The sequence below is a fragment of the Sorex araneus genome, chromosome 2, assembly GCF_027595985.1.
Source record: "Sorex araneus isolate mSorAra2 chromosome 2, mSorAra2.pri, whole genome shotgun sequence".
NCBI lineage: Eukaryota > Metazoa > Chordata > Mammalia > Eulipotyphla > Soricidae > Sorex > Sorex araneus.
Genome location: NC_073303.1, coordinates 213,296,767 through 213,317,864, shown reverse-complemented (window position 1 = coordinate 213,317,864; position 21,098 = coordinate 213,296,767). Strand labels below are relative to the sequence as shown.

Sequence of the window (21,098 nt, the reverse complement as noted above, 5' to 3'; positions counted from 1 at the left end):
TCCACGGAGTGCCCGCGGCCACATTCGGACATTTGTCGCCATAGCAAGCGAAGCAAAGGGTGCCCCGCCGCGACCCCCCGCCCCACCTAGCCAGTTCTTAAGGCTCGTGATTGGCAGACGCCCCCTCTGCGCCTCCGGAACCGGGTCCGCCCCGAGCTGCCCCGAGCGTGGCCCCGCCCCGGCCCCGCCCCTTCCCCGCCCCCGGCCCCGCCCCGCCGGCAGCTCGCCCTCCGGGTTGGCCGGGACGGGGGCGGTGGCCGCGGTGGCCGGAAGTGCGGCTGACGTGTCCCGGCCGCGCTCGGCATTGTGGGCCGCGCGACTAATGGCGTCGGCGAGTCTGGGGGGCCCGGGGAGCCGGCGCTGAGGCTTCCGGCCGGCTTGGCTGGTGACGCCCGGGGTGGCCGGGCCCCGCCGCAGCGGGTGGGGGGACTCGCCCGCCGGGTGGGCTCCTGGGCGGAGTCCAGCGGGGCGCGGGGGGCGGGGCGGGTGCCCGCGGGGGCGCCGGGCCGGGAAGTCCGGGGAGTTGCGCGGCGGCTGCGGGTGGTGGTGGGGCGGGGGGCGCGCTCGGGGCTGCGGGGGCGCTGCCCGGGCCCCGGAGCGGGTGGGCTTGCGGGACAGGGGGCCCGAGTGCCCGGGCCGGGCGCGGCCTGTGGCCCCGGCGAGGTGACAGACAGCGCCAGCGCCGGGCGGGCGAGGGGCTCGGTGGGCGCCGCGCAGACCCCCCCCTACACACACACACCCCGACTCGGCGTGCTCGGAGCGAGGGGGCGCGGGGGTGCGGGCGGGGATCATGTCCGGCACGCACAGCCCCGAGGCGGTGAAGAAGCTGCTGGAGAACATGCAGGGCGACCTGCGGGCGCTGTCCCTGGAGTGCAAGAAGAAATTCCCACCTGTCAAGGAGGTGAGCTGCGCGCGCGACCTCGGCCCGGGGGCGCCGACCGCGGGCGCCGGCCCCGCGCGGCCCCCGTGTGCCCCTGCCCGGCCGCCCCGGGCCAGGTGTGCAAGCCGGGGGTGGGGGGTGCTTCGCGGTTTTATTGGGAGAGGGGAGATGCGTTGGGGGTTCCTCCCCCAAAGCCCCCCCGCTGCCCTTTGGACTCGGGGATGAAGTGTGCGGACGGAGCCCGTTTACCTGGTGCAGCCGGCCCAGGTGTGTTGTGTGTAAAACTCGATTTATTTCGGTGCCCCCCCTTTTTTTTCTACCCTCGAAACGGGAAAACCGCAGCGTAAATGTAAATATATTTGCAGACTCCTGTGTGCTGTGTTTTCTGAGCTCAGAAGCTCCGTGGTGGGGATGGATTTGATGCTTCTCAGCGCGAACTGTGTGTGTGTGTGTGTGTGTGTGTGTGTGTGTGTGTGTGTGTATTCCTAGCTATACTTTGTAAGCATCCCTGTAATGCGTCTTCATTCTTTTATTTTTTTTTTTCCTTTTTGGGTCACACCCGGCGATGCACAGGGGTCACTCCTGGCTCATGCACTCAGGAATTACTCCTGGCGGTGCTCAGGGGACCCTATGGGATGCTGGGAATCGAACCCGGGTCGCCCGCGTGCAAGGCAAACGCCCTACACGCTGGACTATCGCTCCAGCCTGGATTTTGCTCGTGCTGGAAAGTAGCCTTCAGGGGTGGGCTTGTTCAGTTACGACGGGACTCTCGGCAGCGCAACCCGGAGGCTCAGGTTCCTGCTATACACGAAACGAGAATTCCCCATACCTCCTGATTGGGAACTGCTAACGTTTCATCACTGTTTAATTTTAATTTTCTCTCCCTTATTTTGCCAGGGATGGGGTGAGAGGGGTGCTGGGCAGGTATCGGGCCACACCCCGCAGTTCACAGGGCTCAGGGATCACTCCTGGGGTCTCGGGGATCATAGGTAGTTCCGGGGATCAAACCGGGTAGGTTGCGTGCAAGGCAAGCGCCTAACCCCTGTACTATTCCTCTGGCCCATTTTTTTTCTCTTAAAAATAACAGAAATTCTCTTTAAAAGTGCAGCTTAAGTTTTTCATCCTTGAAAAAGATATCTCAATGACTTTTCATAAATGCAATTGCTTACCATTTTTAGTTAATATAGTTTGTTATGCGTGTTTTCTCTAAAACTTGACCAAGGGAGTTTGAAATATCTTCGTGCTCAAATATTTTGTCTTTGGTTTTACAAAGATGGAAACCAGATGAGTCACTTTTGGAAGGATGTGTTCGATTTTTATTTTTAGTATTCCGTAGTTTTGATGTCAGTTTTTATTGTATCTCTATAGTCTGTTGAAAGATAGAGCAAGTGACTTTTTCTATTTTTAAAATACATTTACTTCTTTTTAATTAAGATACCATGATTTACAAGTGTGTTCATAGTACAATTGTTTCAGGAATACAATGTTGCAACACCAGTTCCATCACCTGTCCCAGAGTCCCTGCCATCCAGGAACCTGTCCCCTTAGCAGGCCTATAACAAATATATTTCACATTGCTTGCTCTAACAAAACTTAGAAGAAATGGCAAATGGGATTATCAAAAGTAAATCAACGAAAGTCAATTCGCAGTGATTAACTGCTGTGTGATTTTATCTGTGTAAATAAGGAAATTCAAATCATTTCATATAGCATTGTATACTGCCTGTGCTCTTTCGGGGAGAGTGTGCCAACACCTGGGAGTGTTTGGGGACCACATGGCGTGCGTGGGATCAAACCCGGGTCAACCACATGCAAAGCAAACACCTAGCCCGCTGTACTCTCGCTCAGGCCCCTGGTATCCTCTGTGGTGTATTGGATATGCCAAAAACAGTAACAATAAGTCTCACAGTGAGAGACGTTACTGGTGCCTGCTCAAACAAATCGATGAGCAAAGGGATAACAGTAACAGTAACAGTAACTCTTTCTTTATATTAAGTTTTAAACTCTGGCATCTAAAACGTACGAGCAAGTAATTTTTCAAGTTAATCCAACTGTTCTTGCTGTAGGAGATGCTTCTGTTTAGAAAATATCTATCACATCATGTTTTATTTTGTACTTCTAACAGTGTTTTGTTTTGTTTTGTTTTGGGGCCATGCTCTGTGCTTAGGGCGTATTCCTGGCTCTGTGCTTAGGGATCATGTCTACAGGGCTGAGGGTTCGGGTAAGGGCGGGATGTAGTGTGTGGGAATCGAATCGGAGTTGGCTGTGTGCAAGGCACATGCCCTCCTTGCTGTACTTTCTCTGGCCCATAATTTTGACAGTTTATCTATTTCCAGTTCTTATGATTCCTATGAAAAATGGGGTTACTCTTACAGCATTCTTCTACACGTTGACTTGGGAATTTGTCATTTATGACATTATATGTGTTGGGAAATGTTTTTTTAGATTTACAAAACAGCTACTTTACAAAGTTCTAGAACTTAACCCATTTCTTTTTTTTTTTTTTTTTTTTTTTGCTTTTTGGGTCACACCCGGCAATACACAGGGGTTAGTCCTGGCTCATGCACTCAGGAATTACTCCTGGTGGTGCTCGGGGGACCATATGGAATGCTGGGAATCGAACCCAGGTCGGCCACGTGCAAAGCAAATGCCCTACCCGCTGTGCTATTGCTCCAGCCCCTAGAACTTAACCCATTTCTAATGTAGGAACTTCCAACAAAGTTTATTAACATTTTATTTGGATATTCACTAAGACCTATGTAGTAATTACACCTAATCATTGAGGGAATGGCAAAAGTAATTTTTGGTGTGATTATCTGATAATTTTGAATATGTGCATCCTCTGTAAGAAGTTGACTTAACTCCTTAACCAATGACATTCTGATTTACTTAAAACCCTAATTTAGGAATTAAAAAAATGACCTTAACTGTATTATTGTTTAAAACAAGGATGATGGATGGGGGATATAGCTCTGCAGTAGAGAGCCTGCCGTATGTGTGTGAGACCCTTGTTTCCATCTCTGACATTCCAAAGAAGAAAGGGGTGGGGGAGGGGGAAGAAGAAGAATGAAAAAAAGGAGGAAAATCAAGGATGAATTCATTAGCTTAAGATCATCGGGAAAGCCTTGACTTTCAAGAAATACTTAGCTTCAGTTACATTTTCCTTGGTAGTTTAATAGCATTATCATATTCGATATTTGATTTGTTCTTTAAGAAACTGCTAAGTTTTAAATTTTATATTTCTCTTTGGATCTGGGTAGACCCCATGGCAAAGCTTTCTTAATTCAGTAAACAAAGTTTATCTGTCTATAGATTTGATTGATGGTTAACCTGCCCAGTATTTTCAGTTACTGCTTGCCACATACTCACCCTGAACTATTATGACCTCTTAGGAGCTTATACAACACAGTCGTAATTGCATCTGTGCTTTTGTGTAGAAGGAATGTTTCCTTCTACAGTTTGTGTACACAATTGCATGTGTGTAGAAGGAATGTTTCCTTCTACAGTACTTTTTAAACTGGGCAGAATAGGGGCTGGAAAAATAATACAGGAGGCTGACCTGGGTTCGATCCTTGGCACCACATAATAAATAAAACAAGGTAGAATAAAGATTAACATTTTATTTGTAGTTTTAGTTTTTAGTGATCTCACTAATTTTAAAATATTAAATGAATTTTAACATACTCTTACAGCCATAGCGCTGGGCTAAACTAACTAATAACACAATTTTAATAGTATTGGTGGAAAGAATTAGAGGGGATTGAGATTGAGACAAAAATAACAATTAAGAAAGTAATGATCACTGGAATTGAAGTTGCATTTGAAGTTAACAAGATGTTGGTTGCATTGTGATAGAGGGGTGAAAGAGGTCAGAAATTTAGGAGGTGAAATTACCAGGCTAGGGCGACCTGTTACATAGGGTAGAAAGAGAAATCAGTGATGCCTTCAAATTTTCTGACTTTGGGGCTGGATCAAGTAGGGCGTTTTCCTTGCACGCGGCAGACCTGGGTTCGATCCCTGGCATCCCGTATGGTTCCCCCAGCACTGAGTGCAAAGCCAAGAGTAAACTCTGAGCATTGCTGGGAGTGACCCAAAAAGAACAAAAAAAAAATTCTGACTTGGGAAACTGGGTGGGTCACTGAGAAGAAATATGGCAGAGTGGAATGTTTTGGGGGAAATGAACATATGAAGATTCATGTGTGACATCCAGATGAAACTAACCAGTATTTAATTTTCTGAAAAGAATCATTTTGCGTCTAAGAGGGAGCTGTGGAATCTCAGTGTCGCGAATATCCGTTTACACGTGGTAGCAGAAACAATAGGAGCTGATCAGATAGGCCAGGAAGAATAGTGAGGCTTTTGGGGTTCAGGGAGGAACTCTGGGAAATAGCCCTAAGGAGGCAGCCAGACAGACTCTTGTTACGTGGAATCTTCTGGGCGACAGCCTTACTCCAGGCTCGGCACTCAGGGATTGTACTTCATGGGCTCCGGGAACAGAGGTGGTGCCAGAGATGGAGTTCGGGTCAGCTGTGTGCAAGGCAAGTGCCTTACCTGCTGAACCATCTCTCTGGCCCCCGAGTACTTCATGTTCTATGGACTGAGATGTTTCTAGAGTTCAGGTGGAACTTACCGACACTCTCTGAAACAGTAGGAAAAGTGGCGTAGACGGGCCAGGGCAGTAGTCCTGCAGGTAGGGTGCTTGCCCAACGTGTAGCTGGCTTGGATCTGGTCTCCAGCATTATATGTGTCCCCTGAACCCCCCCCAGGGAGTGATCCCTGAGTGCAGAGCCCGGAGTAAGCCCTGAGCACCACTGGGCATCACCAAAAACCAAAAAGCAACACTGTCAATTAAAAAAATTAAGTGGGGGTAGAAAGTAAAAAGTCATTTGCCTAAGACTTTCTCTCTTATAGAATGAATAGAATGAATTTATTTAGGAATTGTGTGTTGTGTATCATTGGGGGAGTTTTGATGTTGACCCTGTTGTTTATGCTGCTGTTGACTTCATTTCAGAAAGGACACATTAGACGCCTATGGTTTTGTTAAATTCATTTTCTTCTGGGGCTGGAGCAATAGCACAGCGGGGAGGGTGTTTGCCTTGCATGCGGCCAACCCAGGTTCGATTCCCAGCATCCCATATGGTCCCTGAGCTCCGCCAGGAGTCATTCCTGAGTGTATGAGCCAGGAGTAACCCCTGTGCATCGCCAGCTGTGACCCCCAAAAAAGCAAAAAAAAAAAAAACCAAAACAGGCACCATTATCTTCTTACAAATACTTTAGATATTATCTTCAAGAGTAATAAACAGGGGCCAGAGGACATAGTACTGGGGTTAAGGTACGTCCTTGCAGTCCCACTGGGTGCTCCCGCAGCATTGCCTGGGTGGCCCCAGTAAGCCGTGGCATCACAGGGCCTGAGCTGCACCCCAAAGGCCCTTGTGTTGCACTGCCACCGCCCAGTGTTGGAAAATCCCTGAAAGAGGGTCCCGGACCCCTTGTTCCCTCCCCCGTCCCCTCTCCTGAGACCCCTGCGAGGCAGTTGCTGCCTGAAAGTAATAAGCAATAACTTTTTCACTTGAATTTATAGGAAAATTTTATTAATTTACTGCAGTGCTCTAAGAGCATTTTATAATAATATATTAAAAACTTGTGGTGAGTCTGTAGCATGTTTCCTAAATGAGTTATCTTTGAAAGTACCATACCCACTGGAGTTGAGGAACAAACATAAGCCGATGATTTACTCTATGTGGCCATGATGTTTTCACAGTTTGTTTGAATTTTAAAATATCTCCCCCCCCCACCCCTTCCTTTCCCTTCCTTGCTGCTGCGGTGGTGGGCAGGCGTCTCTTCGCCTTGGCTGTGGTGTGCACCACTGGATTGGCAGGCCCGGCTGTAGTGCTCTGACCCTTGGCTGTGGTGCCAGTACTCATTTACTTCTGATGTCACATTCATCCTGTTTTTCTCACCAGGTGTGGCTCCTGAGCACTCCACGGCTGGCCGCAGTGTTTGTACATGCTGACCATGTTCCCAAAACACCAAATTCTGTTCTTGTTCTGGGGGTCCCAAATAGAGTCGTTGGAACCCTGCTTGACACATGTGGGCAGCACTCAGGATCTAACTCATGGCCAGGCAGGTGCTGTTAGCCACTGGGCTGTCACTGTCACCCATTGCTCATCGGTTTGCTCGAGCGGGCACCAGTAACGTCTCCATCGTGAGACTCGTTGTTACTTTTCTCGGCATATCGAATACGCCACGGGTCGCTTGCCAGGCTCTGCCGTGCAGGCGGGATACTGCGAGAGGGGCGGAGGAATCGAACCCGGGTCAGCTGCATGCAAGGCAAACGCCCTACCTGCTGTGCTATCGCTCCAGCCCAGCCACTGAGCTATCCCTGGATTCTCTAATTTGACTTACATGTAGAAAAGTAATAGAAGCAAAGATCAAAGTGATAGAAAATAATAGGAAAGTTGTTGGACAGCATTGGTATGTCCTTGCTCCTCCTGCAGGGAGCTTAGGTTTGCTAAGTTACCCCTACCGCAGTGCTCCTGAGGCACACCCAGTTCCATCAGGCACGCCCGATTCTTTGTTGCTTTTCTCTTTTCTTTATGTCCTTTTTATATAGACACAGGAAGACTGTTGATGCTGTGCTTTTGTAACATGGGAGTTAATTGACTCCAAATAATATTTACTCCTGGGTAGCCATCATATTTACTTGACTTAAGCTCGGTTGCTCTTAATTCCTAATACCCCAAAACGGGGGTCTCACCGAGGGAGAAGGATGGACCCCTGGCAAGCCTTAAGCTACTTGAGCATCGAAAAGGGACAGGCTGAATGCCGTGAGAAGTATACGAAGTTAAGAGCACAGTCATGGAACAAACCCTGTCATGACCCAAAAAGAAGTAACTGAATAAGGACCTGGCTGGGGTTAGGAAAGTGTATCCCGGGCTGAGGACTGCAGTCTGGGATGTATAACGAGATGTCCCCAGGAAGAGCCAACCTTTAAGCTTAATATATCTCTTACTGTGTTCATACAAAATGACTAGACATATTAGAAGTCAATTTAATATGATTGTTTAAAAGGATTAGTAGCTAAGGAAAGGAGAAGCAATATGCTGTTAGATTCGTGCTCTTAAGTAGATCTCCTAGTAATCTGTCACTGTCACTGTCATCCCGTTGCTCATCGATTTGCTTGAGCGGGCACCAGTCACGTCTCCATTGTGAGACTTGTTGTTACTGTTTTTGGCATATCGAATATGGTACAGGGAGCTTGCCAGGCTCTGCCGTTCAGGCGAGATACTCTTGGTAGCTTGCCGGGCTCTCCAAGGGGGCAGAGGAATTGAACCCGGGTTGGCCGCATGCAAGGCAAATGTCCTGCTCCTCTGCTATCGTTCCAGCCCTAGTAATCTAGGGTGCTGAATCCTGAAATGAGGTTTTTGTCCCTGAGTTAATCTAGAAGAACTTCCCTTGAAGGAGGGGCTTTACATCTGCTTATTGTTACGGTAATGCCCCGCCCCACCTGTGTGTACCCCCACCCTTCATGATTGCTATATAACTAATGCCGGGAGGAGGATTAGTGGCCATGATCACCAACCAGCCTGTGGCCCTGTTCCTTCATCCCCCCATTTCTTTGTCGTTGCCGTTGGCTGGCCCGGGGAACAGCTCTCAGCCACCAAACTTCCCCACACTGTGAACTCACAAACAGTGATAGAAAACAAAGATCACGTTTTGTTGAATGTTTATTCATGATCTTCTTAACACTGTGTCTTGATGAAATAGAAGAAATAAAAGCATTAGTCCGGTCATGTAAACCAAAAACCAAGACTTATTTTATTTGTCTACTTTTTATTTTACTATTTTAATCGAGTCACTGTGAGCTAGGCCCTTACAAAGCTGTTCATGGTTAGGTTTCAGTTGTGCAGTGTTCCGGTACCCATCCCTCCACCAGTGCACATTTCCCAGCACTAGGGTACCCAGGTTCCCCACCCCCACCCCCAGCCGGCCTCTATGGCAGACACTTTTCTTCACTCTTCATCTCTCTGTCTCTCTCCTTCTCTCCCCGTCCCCCTCCTTTTGGGTATTGTGGTTTGCAGTAATGGTACTGAAAGCTTATCAAGAATATCCCTCTACCCCTACTTTATTTATTTTTGTTATTATTTGTTTCTTTTTGGGTCACACCCGGTGATGCACAGGGGTTACTCCTGCCTCTGCACTCAGGAATTACCCCTGGTGGTGCTCAGGGGACCATATGGGATGCTGGGAGTCGAACCCGGGTCGGCTGCGTGCAAGGCAAACGCCCTCCCTGCTGTGCTATCGCTCCAGCCCCCTCTACCTACTTTAACACTCAGTTCTTGTCCAGCATAATCTTCCCCAGCTATTACGGTGAAGACATATTTTATTTTATTTTATTATTATTTTTTTTTTTTGGTTTTTGGGTCACACCTGGCGATGCACAGGGGTTACTCCTGGCTCTGCACTCAGGAATCACCCCCGGCGGTGCTCAGGGGACCATATGGGATGCTGGGATTTGAACCCGGGTCGGCCGCGTGCAAGGCAAACACCCTACCCGCTATGCTATCACTCCAGCCCCAAGGCATATTTTAAATATGGAATTATTTTTCCTTTTTTTTTTTCCCTGCCTGTCAAGAGGACCCCAGGACCACTCCCAGTGATAGTCTGCCAACTGAACCTCAGGCCTCGTGACATGGTGCTGTGTGGTTCTTGCGCTGTAGGGGGCCACCAAGACCACACTTGACGGAGTTTGGGGGATGCCCGTGCTGGCTGGTGCTTGGTGCCAGGTTGAACTCACGGCCTTGCTCCACAGTGCTCTTTTGTTTCTCGTTGTTGTGGGGCCATCGGCAACAGTGTGCTGCCTGTGCCTGGCCCCAGCTGCTCGCAGTGCTGGGGACCGAGACAGCAGAGCTGCCCGTCCTAAACAGTAGGTTCCTCCTGTGATACTCAAGTACTGCTCTCAGTGTAGTCATTTTATTTAATTTTATTTATTTATTTATTTATTTTTTGCTTCTTGGGTCACACCCGGCAATGCACAGGGGTTACTCTGGCTTTACACTCAGGAATTACTCCCAGCGGTGCTCAGGGGACCCTATGGGATGCTGGGAATCGAACCCGGGTCGGCCGCGTGCAAGGCAAACGCCCTACCCGCTGTGCTATTGCTCCAGCCCCAGTGTAGTCATTCTTAAAAGGAGTTTATTGACTTCTAGGGAGTAGCCTAGATCTGTTAAAGACTCCAGAGTGTGGACTTGATTTGTGAATACTTTTGACATTACCTAATATCTAAACATCACCAATGTTCAGGCATTTGTGTCTCCCTGCTGTCTCATGAGTACGTTATTCTAGGTTGTCATTTATTTGAGTTTCACATTTCTTAGCTCTTTCATGCTATGTCCATTGAATAATTGGACCTCTGGTAAATTTGTTCTAATTTTGTGATTGTATTGCAGTAGTTCCTTTTTTTTTGGCGTGGGGGGGGGCACACCCGGCCCCGGCAATTCACAGGGGTTACTCCTGGCTCTGCACTCACGAATTACTCCTGGCGGTGCTCGGGGGACCATATGGGATGCTGGGACCATATGGGCTTCTGGGAATCGAACTGGGGTTAGCTGCGCGCAAGGCAAACGCCCTACCTGCTGTGCTATCTCTCCAGCCCCTGCAATAGGTCTTGTGGAAAATATGTTGTTTTGTATATTCTGTTTTTCGACTCCATCTGTCAGTGCTTGGGGCCTACTCCCAGTTCTGTACTTAGGAGCACCATTCCTGGAGGTGCTCAGTGGCTGAGGGATCGAGTCAGGCCTTCTGCTGGTGGCTGATGAACTATCTCTCTGGCTTCAGATTTATTTATTTATTTTTTACTAACAAAGTAATTTTGTGAAAAGAAGCAGCATTTAAATTAAAAGGAATAAATCTGTACATAGTTCTTGTAGGAAGTTTTGAGAATTTTCTTACTAATGTCTATCCACTCTTCTTTCCCTCGGTGATAGTCTCCACTCTTCCTTTATTCACAGCTCTTAGATTTAAGTGAATTTGTTTCACTCCTTATTTCGGGATTTATTGATTTATCTAATTTAAGCCCTATTATCCCAATCATTTTTACTTCTAGGTCTGTATAAGTCATAAAATGCCAATGAATGATCCGAAGAAGGGGGGTGGGAAATATTCTTTCTTCCTTAAAAGTCACAGGAAGTGAACTTTTCATTTACATACTGTCATAAAAACTTGGGAGATGTGGAATACTGTCATAAAAACGTGGGAGATGTGGAATGACTGCAACTGTTTTTATGTTAAGATTGGAAGTAGCTTCAGGATGAACTTACTCATGGACTAGGAACTAACCAGAACAATGACAGAGAAGTGAAACTGTAACCTTAATGGTATTTTGAATCTCTGGATTTCTCTGGAACTTCCTTTGGGGTTTTCATATAGTGGGCAGTAACATTCTTCTCTCTACTTAGAACTTTTCATACAGTGGGCAGTAACATTCTTCCCTCTGTTTAGAACTTCCCTCTATTTAGAACATTTAGAAATACTTACTTTGTCGCTGCTGTGTGCTAGGCATTAATAATGCAGAGAAATGCATGAAACATGTTTCTTACCCCGTTGGGATTTGCAGCTAGAATTGAAACAGGTAGTAAGATGAATGGGATAAAATATTACAGGTACAAATCATATGGGGTCTATAAAGATGAAAGGTTTTTTTTGTAGTTTCCAGGGAAAATAAGAAGGGATGAAATGATTTCTGACTCTGTTCGTGGAACTGTGAACGGCCAGAATCAGAGGAACCTGTGCAACAGGTCTGCGGCTATTACCATCTTGTTAAGAGCGCTTTCCCGTCAGCAAAGCTGTATTTGTCACATTGGATCAGCACTAATTCAGGCTTACATTTTATTTGTGAATTTGCTGGCTTTCTAGTTTCAGAGCTGTAGGAATTTGTCCCTGATTTCCTCTGTTTGTACTGAAAGTTGTCAGGGATGATGGAAGCCAGTGTGTCTAGACAAGAGAAGGCAGCCCTGTTTCTCGGTATTTTCCTCCTTTGACGGTCTTGATGCTTCCCTCTTCCCCCATAGCCTGTGGGTTCTCTTAGTTTTGGACCCGGTCAACTTGTCAGCACATGTTGTGACACATCACAGGGTCAGTCCCTTTTCGTCACTGATTCTCCTGCTCATCCCTCAGAGCTCTCGTCCTCCTCTCTCAGGCTCCCTTCCCAGGCCGCGGGGCTTGGCACCGCCTTCCCCTTACCTCTGCCCAGAGACTGGCCCTTCCAGCAGGGCAAGGTGTTTTTCCAGCCCGAGCCCAGGAAGGGGCAGTCACTGGCTCCTGGATTCTGCCCGTCTCTGATCAGCTTCCAAGCCTGCTGGTGGCGGTTGGCATCGGTGATTTTATTGATTTTCACTGGGGTCCAGCCGGGCCTTCTTTATGCCATAGCAGAAGACACCGGAGTGAGGGTGTCGCCTGAAGCCTTAGCATATTCGTGTCTGTGACCCGGCAGCAAAAACTAAAAAAAAAAAAGCTCATTTTCCTTTTAAAAGTAGGTATCCTTACCTGCTCATTGTACAGGAGAAGGGGTGAGTTCCGGGCACCCATTGACAAGTTGAGGTAGTGTATGGTAGGATATGCCCGTGAGTCGAGAGAGCTGTAACTTTGAGCGGTGAAGACTTGGAACTGAGGTATATAAGTGGTGTTGGGAAAGAAGAGTACAGGGTGTATGTACAGCACAGCTTTGGGTCTGATTAGACTTGCGGGATGAGTGAGAAGACACAAATGTCTGGCCAGTGACCTGGAAGAGAATAGAGCTGTTCAGGAAAATAGAGTTTGTAGGAAAAAGCGGCAGGTTTTTGTGGGGCCAGGTGGGAGTATATAAGGGTGAGGCGATGACATCTGACATCTGCTTTTATTTATTTATTTATTTTTTGCTTTTTGGGTCACACTTGGCGATGCACAGGGGCTACTCCTGGCTTTGCACTCAGGAATTACTCCTGGCGGTGCTCAGGGGACCATATGGGATGCTGGGAATCAGACCCGGGTCGGCTGCGTGCAAGGCAAACGCCCTACCTGCTGTGCTATCGCTCCAGCCCCGACATCTGCTTTTAAATACCCTTAAGATTGCTTTTAAATCTAGCCTTAAAGATTTTATAGTTTAGATGACTGGTAAGGGACAAGACTGCAAACTAGATGTCATCACTTTTTAATTTAAGATGTGCAATTAAGAGAGATTGTTCAGGAAGAGTGGGTTGAGTGAGAAGTAGCACTGTAGCACTGTCGTCCCATTGTTCATCGATTTGCTCGAGCGGGCACCAGTAATGTCTCCATTGTGAGACTTGTTACTGTTTTGGCATATCGAATACGCCACGGGGAGCTTGCCAGCCTCTACCGCCCGGGCGGGATACTCTCAGTAGCTTGCCGGGCTCTCCGAGAAGGACAGAGGAATCGAACCCGGGTTGGCCACTTGCAAGGCAAATGCCCTACCCGCTGTGCCATTGCTCCAGTCCTAAGTGAGAAGTGAGGCCAAAAATATTTAGGTGGTCCAAGAGTAGTAGAGATAAGGACCAGGAGGTCTGCTCCATGGCTTGGAAACCGGCCTCACTTGCTGGGGGAAAAGGCATCTCAGATAGAGAAGGGAACACCAAGTAGAGGGTGTTGGGAGGACCCACTCGGGTTGAAGGATCCGTGCCGAAAGTAGACTATAGACCGAACACGATGGCCACTCAATACCTCTCTTGCAAACCACAACACCCAAAAGGAGAGAGAACAAAAGGGAATGCCCTGCCACAGAGGCGGGGGCCGGGGGGGGGGGTGAGGATATTGGGAACATTGGTGGAGGAGAATGGGCACTGGCGAAGGGGTGGGTAAACTATCGTTGTATGACTGAAAGGCAAACACAAAAGTTCCTAAGTATGTAACTGTACCTCACAGTGATTCACTAATAAAAAATAAAACAAAAACAAGAACAAAAAATATATTTAGGTGATCTTGAAAGAGGGTCAGGAACTCTTCCTTACCTTTCTTTGCCACTAGTGTCCATATTCAGAATTGCTGGGGTAGAGTGTCTATTTGGGTAACCATTATTGAGAAAGAGAAAAGCTATTTCTTGAGATTAAAGTTTTAGCACTAAGCTTTCTTTCTCAGCTCACAGATTGTCCTCTGAACTAGAGATCCGAAACTACCGGCCTTGACATGTGTTTCCTATCCAAGTCTGTAAGATGAGCAACTTTTTATTATTTATTTATTATTCAGGGGGAAGTTACGATATTTCTAATTGAGAAGTCCTGTGGGTACACAAGGTCAGAGCAGGAGACCAAAGTGGGAGACACTTTTGAAGCAAGAGGTTAAAGACGACTTTGCACAAGTCTGAGAGATAGAAGGAAATCTAGTTTGGACACCTCCATCCATACAGGACACTCCCGTGGGAGTTTGTTTTAAGGCCACACCCTGTGATGCTCAGAGCTTACACCTAGTCTGGCTCTGGGAGGTCAGTCCCGGATGGGGCTCCGGAAACCATGTGTGGAGCCAGGGATCGACTCAGATCGGCAGTGTACAAGGCTCAGAAGGTTTTTGTGGGTTTATTTTTTTTTATTTTTGGCATTGGGAGATGTCCAGGGGCCCCTCTGAGTTCTCTGCCACTAGTTTAGTGCAGGGAGGGTACTGTGCCGCTTTGACTCTGTGGTGCCAGAGATTAGCAGGACTACCTTGGCAGTGCTCGGATGCCTCCCGAGCTGTGCTGGTGGTGCCCAGGATTGAAACGGAGTCACTTACGTTCAAGTCACATGCCCTTAACGTGCCTATCTCTGGACCCAAGATTACACCCTCCTCTACCCCTCCCTCCCCCCATTCAGCTGTGCAGGGCTTACTTCTGGCTGTTTGTTCAGGATCACTCCTGGCAGCGCTGGGTGACCTTAGCGTTGCCAGGGATTGAACCTGCTCAGCCATGAATAGGTAAGTGCCAGACCACTGTACTCTTCCCGACTCCAGGATTGGTTTTTGCTTCTTTTTTTTTTTTTTTTAATTTTTTATTTTTAATCAGGAATTACTCCTGGCAGTGCTCAGGGGACCATATGGGATGCTGGGAATCGAACCTGGGTCTGCTGCGTGCAAGGCAAACGCCCTACCCGATGTGCTGTCGCTCCAGCCTCCCCCCCACCTTTTTTAAAGGCTTTTAGTGTTTTTATTATGTCCAACCTACAAATAATCAGAAATCAGAAAAGCGGAAATTTTTCTCTGAAAAAAAATGTTTTGCTGGCTGCTATGCTCATTCATTTTGGAACACTTTCTTTCTTTTTTCTTTTTTGTGGGTGTGGCGTATCTAGTGGTGCTCAGGAACTGTTCCCAGCTTGGTCCTCAGGGTCCTCCCAGGAGTACTGGAAGGACAATGTCATACGGAACCCAGGAGCCCTGCTGTGCTTGTGCTTCCGCTCTCGGACCTGTCTTCCTGGTCCCGGGACATTTTCTATTTGTTAATGTTAGCAAAGTCAGTTGTGGTGGATGCCTTGGCTTTGAGCAATAGAAGTTGTCTCTGGCTCATTTCAGCAGAAATGAAACTTACTGGAAAAAAATCTTGAGTGGTTCACAGGATTAATAGAAAGCTGAAGCTAGCAGCCTCGGGGGAAAAAGCATAGGAACAAAGGGAGGCTAAACGGACTCGGACTCGCAGCAGAATTCCTGGCCAGTGAGACCGTTAGTGCCCTCCCTGCTGAGCAGTGGCCGTCTCGTATTTCACGACTCCACACTGGCCACTGCGCCAACGCCAGTGCTCCTTTTACAGCCCTTGGAACCTAAGTGTTACCTCCATGGTGTCAAGAAGAACTAAGAACTTGCTTTCTGCGTTTGCATGCCATTAGCCTTGACATTCAAAACTGGTGGGTTTCTGTCTGAATACTCTCGGCCGCCAGGACATGTGGGAAAGCAAGGTCTAGCCTTTCCATTTTCACTTGTGGAAAATAAAATCCTTCTTGCTCGGAAACTCACGAGGCTGGGAATTCACTAGACAAAGGTGAACTTTTCAGATGCTTGGAAGCCGACAAACAACCAAAGCTTGCTACACAGCATGAGCTGCACTGTGCTATTCTCTTTAGAGCACATACATTCTTCCACAGTTATTTTTAAACCTTTACTGCCTGCTTGCCGTTGGCCTTAGGAAACAGAGCCAGCAGAATTAATGCACAGGTAACAAACACATAGGGAAAACATGCATGCAAATTATGAGTATTATTTATGGAGATGTAGCAATCACTAGAAGATAAGCTTTTTTTTTTTTTGGCTTTGTGGGTCACACTTGGCGATGCATACGGGTTACTCCTGGTTCTGCACTCAGGAATTACTCCTGGCGGTGCTCAGGGGACCATATGGCATGCCGGGAATCGAACCCGGGTCAGCCATGTGCAAGGCAAACGGCCTCCACGCTGTACTATCGCTCCAGCCCTGAAAGCAGCTTATTTTTAATAGTAAAAACGTTTTGATTTCTAATGATGGAAATACATCAATTTATATCTTAACAGTCCAATTGAAGTATCAAATCAGACCAGAGAGGCAGTACAGGGGCTAAGGCATTGGCCTGGCTTACATCTGGCTTCCGTATGATCGCTGGCACTGTGCAGTTTGCTGAGCATAGCCCAAAAAGCACCTGGAGCACGGAGCCAGGTTGAGCCAGGTGTGGCTTAAATGCCAACCTCTGTCCTCCCCAAAGAGCATAGCAAAGAAATGTGAACCACAAATGTCATTGACATATATAATTTAAAATTGTTCTATGAAAGTAAAAAACAAAGCCCAGGCATTTAAATTTAACACATTTTCAACCTTCAAGTTACATATACTATTTCCAGATATAATCATAATAAGTAAGGAAAAATTTACATTTCTTTTTCTTAGGCTATAGCACAGCAGGTAGGGTGTTTGCCTTCAACAGGTTCGATTCCTCTGCCCCTCTCGGATAGCCCAGCAAGCTACCGAGAGTATCCCACCCACACGGCAGAGCCTGGCAAGCTCCCCATGGCGTCTTGGATATGCCAAAAACAGTAACAACAAGTCTCACGGTAGTGAAGTTACTGGTGCCTGCTCGAGGAAATCGATGAACAATGGGATGACAGTGACAGTGACATCTTCAGTATCTGTATTTTGCACTGAGAACACAACCCTACTTAACCAGCACATGCAGCCAATGGTTATCACACAGACAGCACTGTTCTGTGGCAGTGTGTAAAATGCTGTGTAACTTCCAAGTCCTGCCAGCTAAACACTCTTGAGAGAAAGTATTTGAGACACCCTATGAAAATTGAATAAGTGCTAACACAATTTTAACCTAAAAACAATGAAATTTTCGGTTATCCGTTCTCTTCTAATTCAAAATTGCTTCATTTGATTTTGTGATATTTGCAGTTTGTTTCGATTGTGGAGGAGGGAAGCATAAAATTGGGAGGGAAAGTATTATTTTTTTATTAAACTTTTTGTTTTTTATTTTCTGAATTCGTGGGGGGATTAGATACTTCAAATGTGCCCTTTGAGAAAGGCAACAATACTGTATTATAAGGTTTGTGTTTGAATACCAAATTAATCACTTTGTTAAATTTAATTATAGCACTACTAGGCTTAATCATCTCGAGTTAAAAAACAAAGATAATAGTGGCTGTGCTTGAGGTTTTAGCATGTGTGATTTTTTTCTATAAATAATTTTTGTTGATAGTAAATTTCATCTTCTAATTATTTTTATTCTTTCAGGCTGCTGAATCAGGAATAATAAAAGTTAAAACAATAGCTGCACGAAACGCTGAAATTTTGGCAGGTAAATATTTGCATTTAAAACTCAACAATTAATGAACAAAAGTGTGATCTTAATGATACAAAAGTCTGATCTTAAAAGTAATGTTTATCTCTTCTTACTGTATTATATTACTCATGGTAATGAAGACTAACTTATGAACTAATTAAGTTTCATAGTGATATTATATACTCATTTAAATCAAAAAGCTAACACTTTCCTTAAAGGAAGGATTTTTCTTACACATCTGCCTCTTTTCAGCTACCTTTTACACACTTTCGTCATAACAAATTAGTTTTTCTTCTTTGCGTTGAATTGACTGGAAGACTGGTTCTCAGTTCACCTTCCACCATTTATTTTATCTGTACTATATTGTAATGTAATATAAGCAGATCATAATGTAATATAAGTTTACTGTAGACTTTTTGAGTCCTGGAACTTAATCTGGTCTTGAAGAAGGAATTGATTGATTTGGAGAAAGGAATGCAGAGGATGGTCTTCTTAGATTCTCTTGATTGAACTTGGTTTTTAAAGTGGAATTTTTAAGAATTTTGGGGGGATTCCTCTTTTCTAGTTAACTCTGTTCTTGTTTTCTTCGGTGCCTTCTGTTTGTGCCTCAGCAAAGAATATGGAAAACTAGGCAACTGGCTTATTTTGATAGTTATAATTAATGTTATATGCCATTGTCTTATATAAAACATCTGCATAGGGAAATAGCCTATTTTGTATTAGAACCAATTGAGATAACAAAGAGATTAAGGCACATGGTAAGTAATAGGAATCACTTAAAATACAGAACAGTTCAGAGTTAGGTTATGTTTCTCTTTTGCAGTGCGCCACTATGGTATAAAGATTCTGTGCTGGCTCTTTCCTACCCATGTTCATACTGAACCGTTGATTTTTTTCTTGGATCCTTCAGTCTACATTATAAATTCTTAGAGTGTTATTTATTGACCCCGGAGAGTAATAGAGAAAAGCTGTTCTTTTGAGTTAGTTTACAAAGTTTAATTAGTAAATAATATTTGGGAGGGAGGGGAACCACCCCAGTGCTCAGAGCACAGGGATCACTCTTTTTTTTTTGTTTCATCATTTTTTTTTTTGTTTCATCTTTTTTCATCACACCTGGCAATGACACAGGCATTACTCCGGGCTCATGCACTCAGGAATTACTCCTGGCCGTGCTTGGGGGACCATATGGGATGCTGGGAATCGAACCCGGGTCGGCCGCGTGCAAGGCAAATGCCCTGCCCGCTGTACTATTGCTCCAGCCCCTCAGGGATCACTCTTGACAGCCTCAGGGAACCACCTGGGTACTGGGGATTGAACCCGGGTCATGTAAAGCGAAAGCTCTACCCACTCTATCATCGCTCTAGCCCCAGTAAAGAATTTTTTAAATGCTTATTTCCCCCTTACTTTTGAAAGAGAATACCAATAGAGCCATTACTTAATAAAATTGCAGAATTTTAAAAGATGAAATAAATACGTTTGGGAGCAATTTAAGGGTGTGAGTAGCATGAATTTTACATGGGCTAAGCCAGGTTTGCTTAAGCTTCACTCTTAATGTTCTACATTGCATATGTTTCTCATAGCTTCTTGTGTGACATTGTGTGTTCTGTCAGAACATCAGCTTTATAACTATTCACTGCATTGACTGATGCTCTGTGAGAATGTTGAGAAAGGGAGTAATGAAAGCATAAAGGGGAAAGGGTTGAATTTGGCTTTAGGAGATTACATGTTGGGTGGATTGGCTACTCTGAGAGTTAATTCTGAGTTGGATATTTTAAAGTTAGAGGTATCAAAGGTCATCATGTTAGAATGCCATTGCAAATATTTGCTTTTTCTACTATCATTGCTGATATCATGGTAAGTCCTTAATTATTTCTAGTAAACGTATCTCACGATGATTCATTTAAATAAATACATAAATACCACATATAAATGAAAAAAATAATTGTTTCTAATAATAGAAGTGTACTTTGGATTTGTAGTTGTTGGAAGATGACAGTGGGAAGACTGATTTCTTCAGAAAATCACTGTCTATTATAGAGTTTATACCAAAATGAAATGTCTCGTCAGTCTTAAGGATGAGATATCTCGGTCGTTATTAATTTGATACATAGGGCTACTAATTTTATTTGAACTCATTTTATTTTATTCAAATAAATCCAAAAGATAGAGTTATACACATACAATTAATAGTTCATGCTTTAATAGCCATAGTATCCAGAGCCATGTTCTTGAGAATATTCTTTGTATTAACATTTAAATTTTTTCCCACTGTGTTTTTTTGAGCCAGGTATAGAATACAGTTGATCCTAAAGCTTATAGATTTATGGACCCTTCATCTTGAAAATTAAAGACTCCTGGTTAGGAACACTTAGAATTAGTACGTAGTTTCTGACCCACTTAGTTCACAGTTAGTGTGAGGAAAAAATTACCTTTATTTTATTTTTTTGCTTTTGAAAAAAATTACCTATAAAAATAAAATTTGCTGACAAGTGTCCATTTCTCCTGGAGACTATAAATTACTGCTTTTGTGCTATAATGGATCTTAAAGTTACACAGTTGAGGTGGAATTTTTAAATAATAAACTAAATCACATGAGCTGGGATATTAAATTCTCAAATACCTCCATATTCAGGAAAATATCAGTACCCTTAAGTAGGATTAACTAATGATACTAAGAATAGAATTCCAGCCAACTTTAGCTTTCTTATATTTACTTTCCAAAGGAAGGCTGATTTGCAGAATAAATCTTTTATTTTACATCTTCCCTTCTTTTAAGCATCTTCCTTAATGTTTATTTTTCTTTGTTTTCACTGCTGTCATGAATGCTGACATAAGTGGGAATGCTATGCCAGGTAATGTCAGCATCAATTCAAATATACAGATCGTGATCTCAAAATTTCCTTTTATTTCAAATATGATGCTATGCAGATGAGAGGTGACAATAGTAGCAAAGGTAGCAAAGTAAAGTTTTTTCATTTATGAAGCCAAATGCCTGAGCCTGACATCTGACTGTGACATGACATTGTTCATTATTCCGACATAAGTGCAGTACAAATTGTCTAAGAACGCTTGTGTCCTACAGACGTTTTATAGATAATGTGCTTCTTGGATAAATATTAGAAACTAAAAAAATGTTAGTAAGGTCTTGATCATCTTTTAAAATTGTATATTTAACCCCTACTGAAATCTGCAAGAGTTGCGTTTACCTAAGGTTGCTTTCAGCTATTCTCAGTATTGGATTTCAAACAGAAAGTAGTTAACGTATGATTTGCGTTCTCTTTTTTAGGAGGTAGGCACGCAAGGTTAGGGGTTTTGGGGACCACTCCCGCTGACACACAGCCCAGCTAGCAGGCCAGGCAATTTAATCCTCGCCTTTCCTAGTACTTGGCACCACCAGATGGCGCTAGGGATCAAATTTAGGGCTATGTGCGTGCCAGGCGTTTGAACTATCACCTTGGC

The 21,098-nt window shown here is 45.1% G+C and overlaps 1 protein-coding gene across 3 annotated transcripts in view; it reads left to right on the top strand.

Annotated features, from left to right (window-relative positions):
- The first annotated feature begins 354 nt into the window (after nucleotides 1-354).
- The window catches only part of MON2 (MON2 homolog, regulator of endosome-to-Golgi trafficking), a 100,935-nt gene continuing 80,191 nt past the window's right edge, over nucleotides 355-21,098 (top strand). For 2 of the 3 annotated variants that reach the window (XM_004601659.2, XM_004601658.3), the window contains exons 1-2: nucleotides 355-901; nucleotides 17,591-17,654. In XM_004601659.2, the coding sequence (XP_004601716.1) occupies nucleotides 791-901; nucleotides 17,591-17,654 (175 nt within the window). In that variant the 5' untranslated portion in view covers nucleotides 355-790. Of the gene's footprint in view, nucleotides 902-17,590; nucleotides 17,655-20,474; nucleotides 20,492-21,098 lie in introns of all 3 variants that reach the window. The other variant, XM_055126066.1, reaches the window with a different exon arrangement.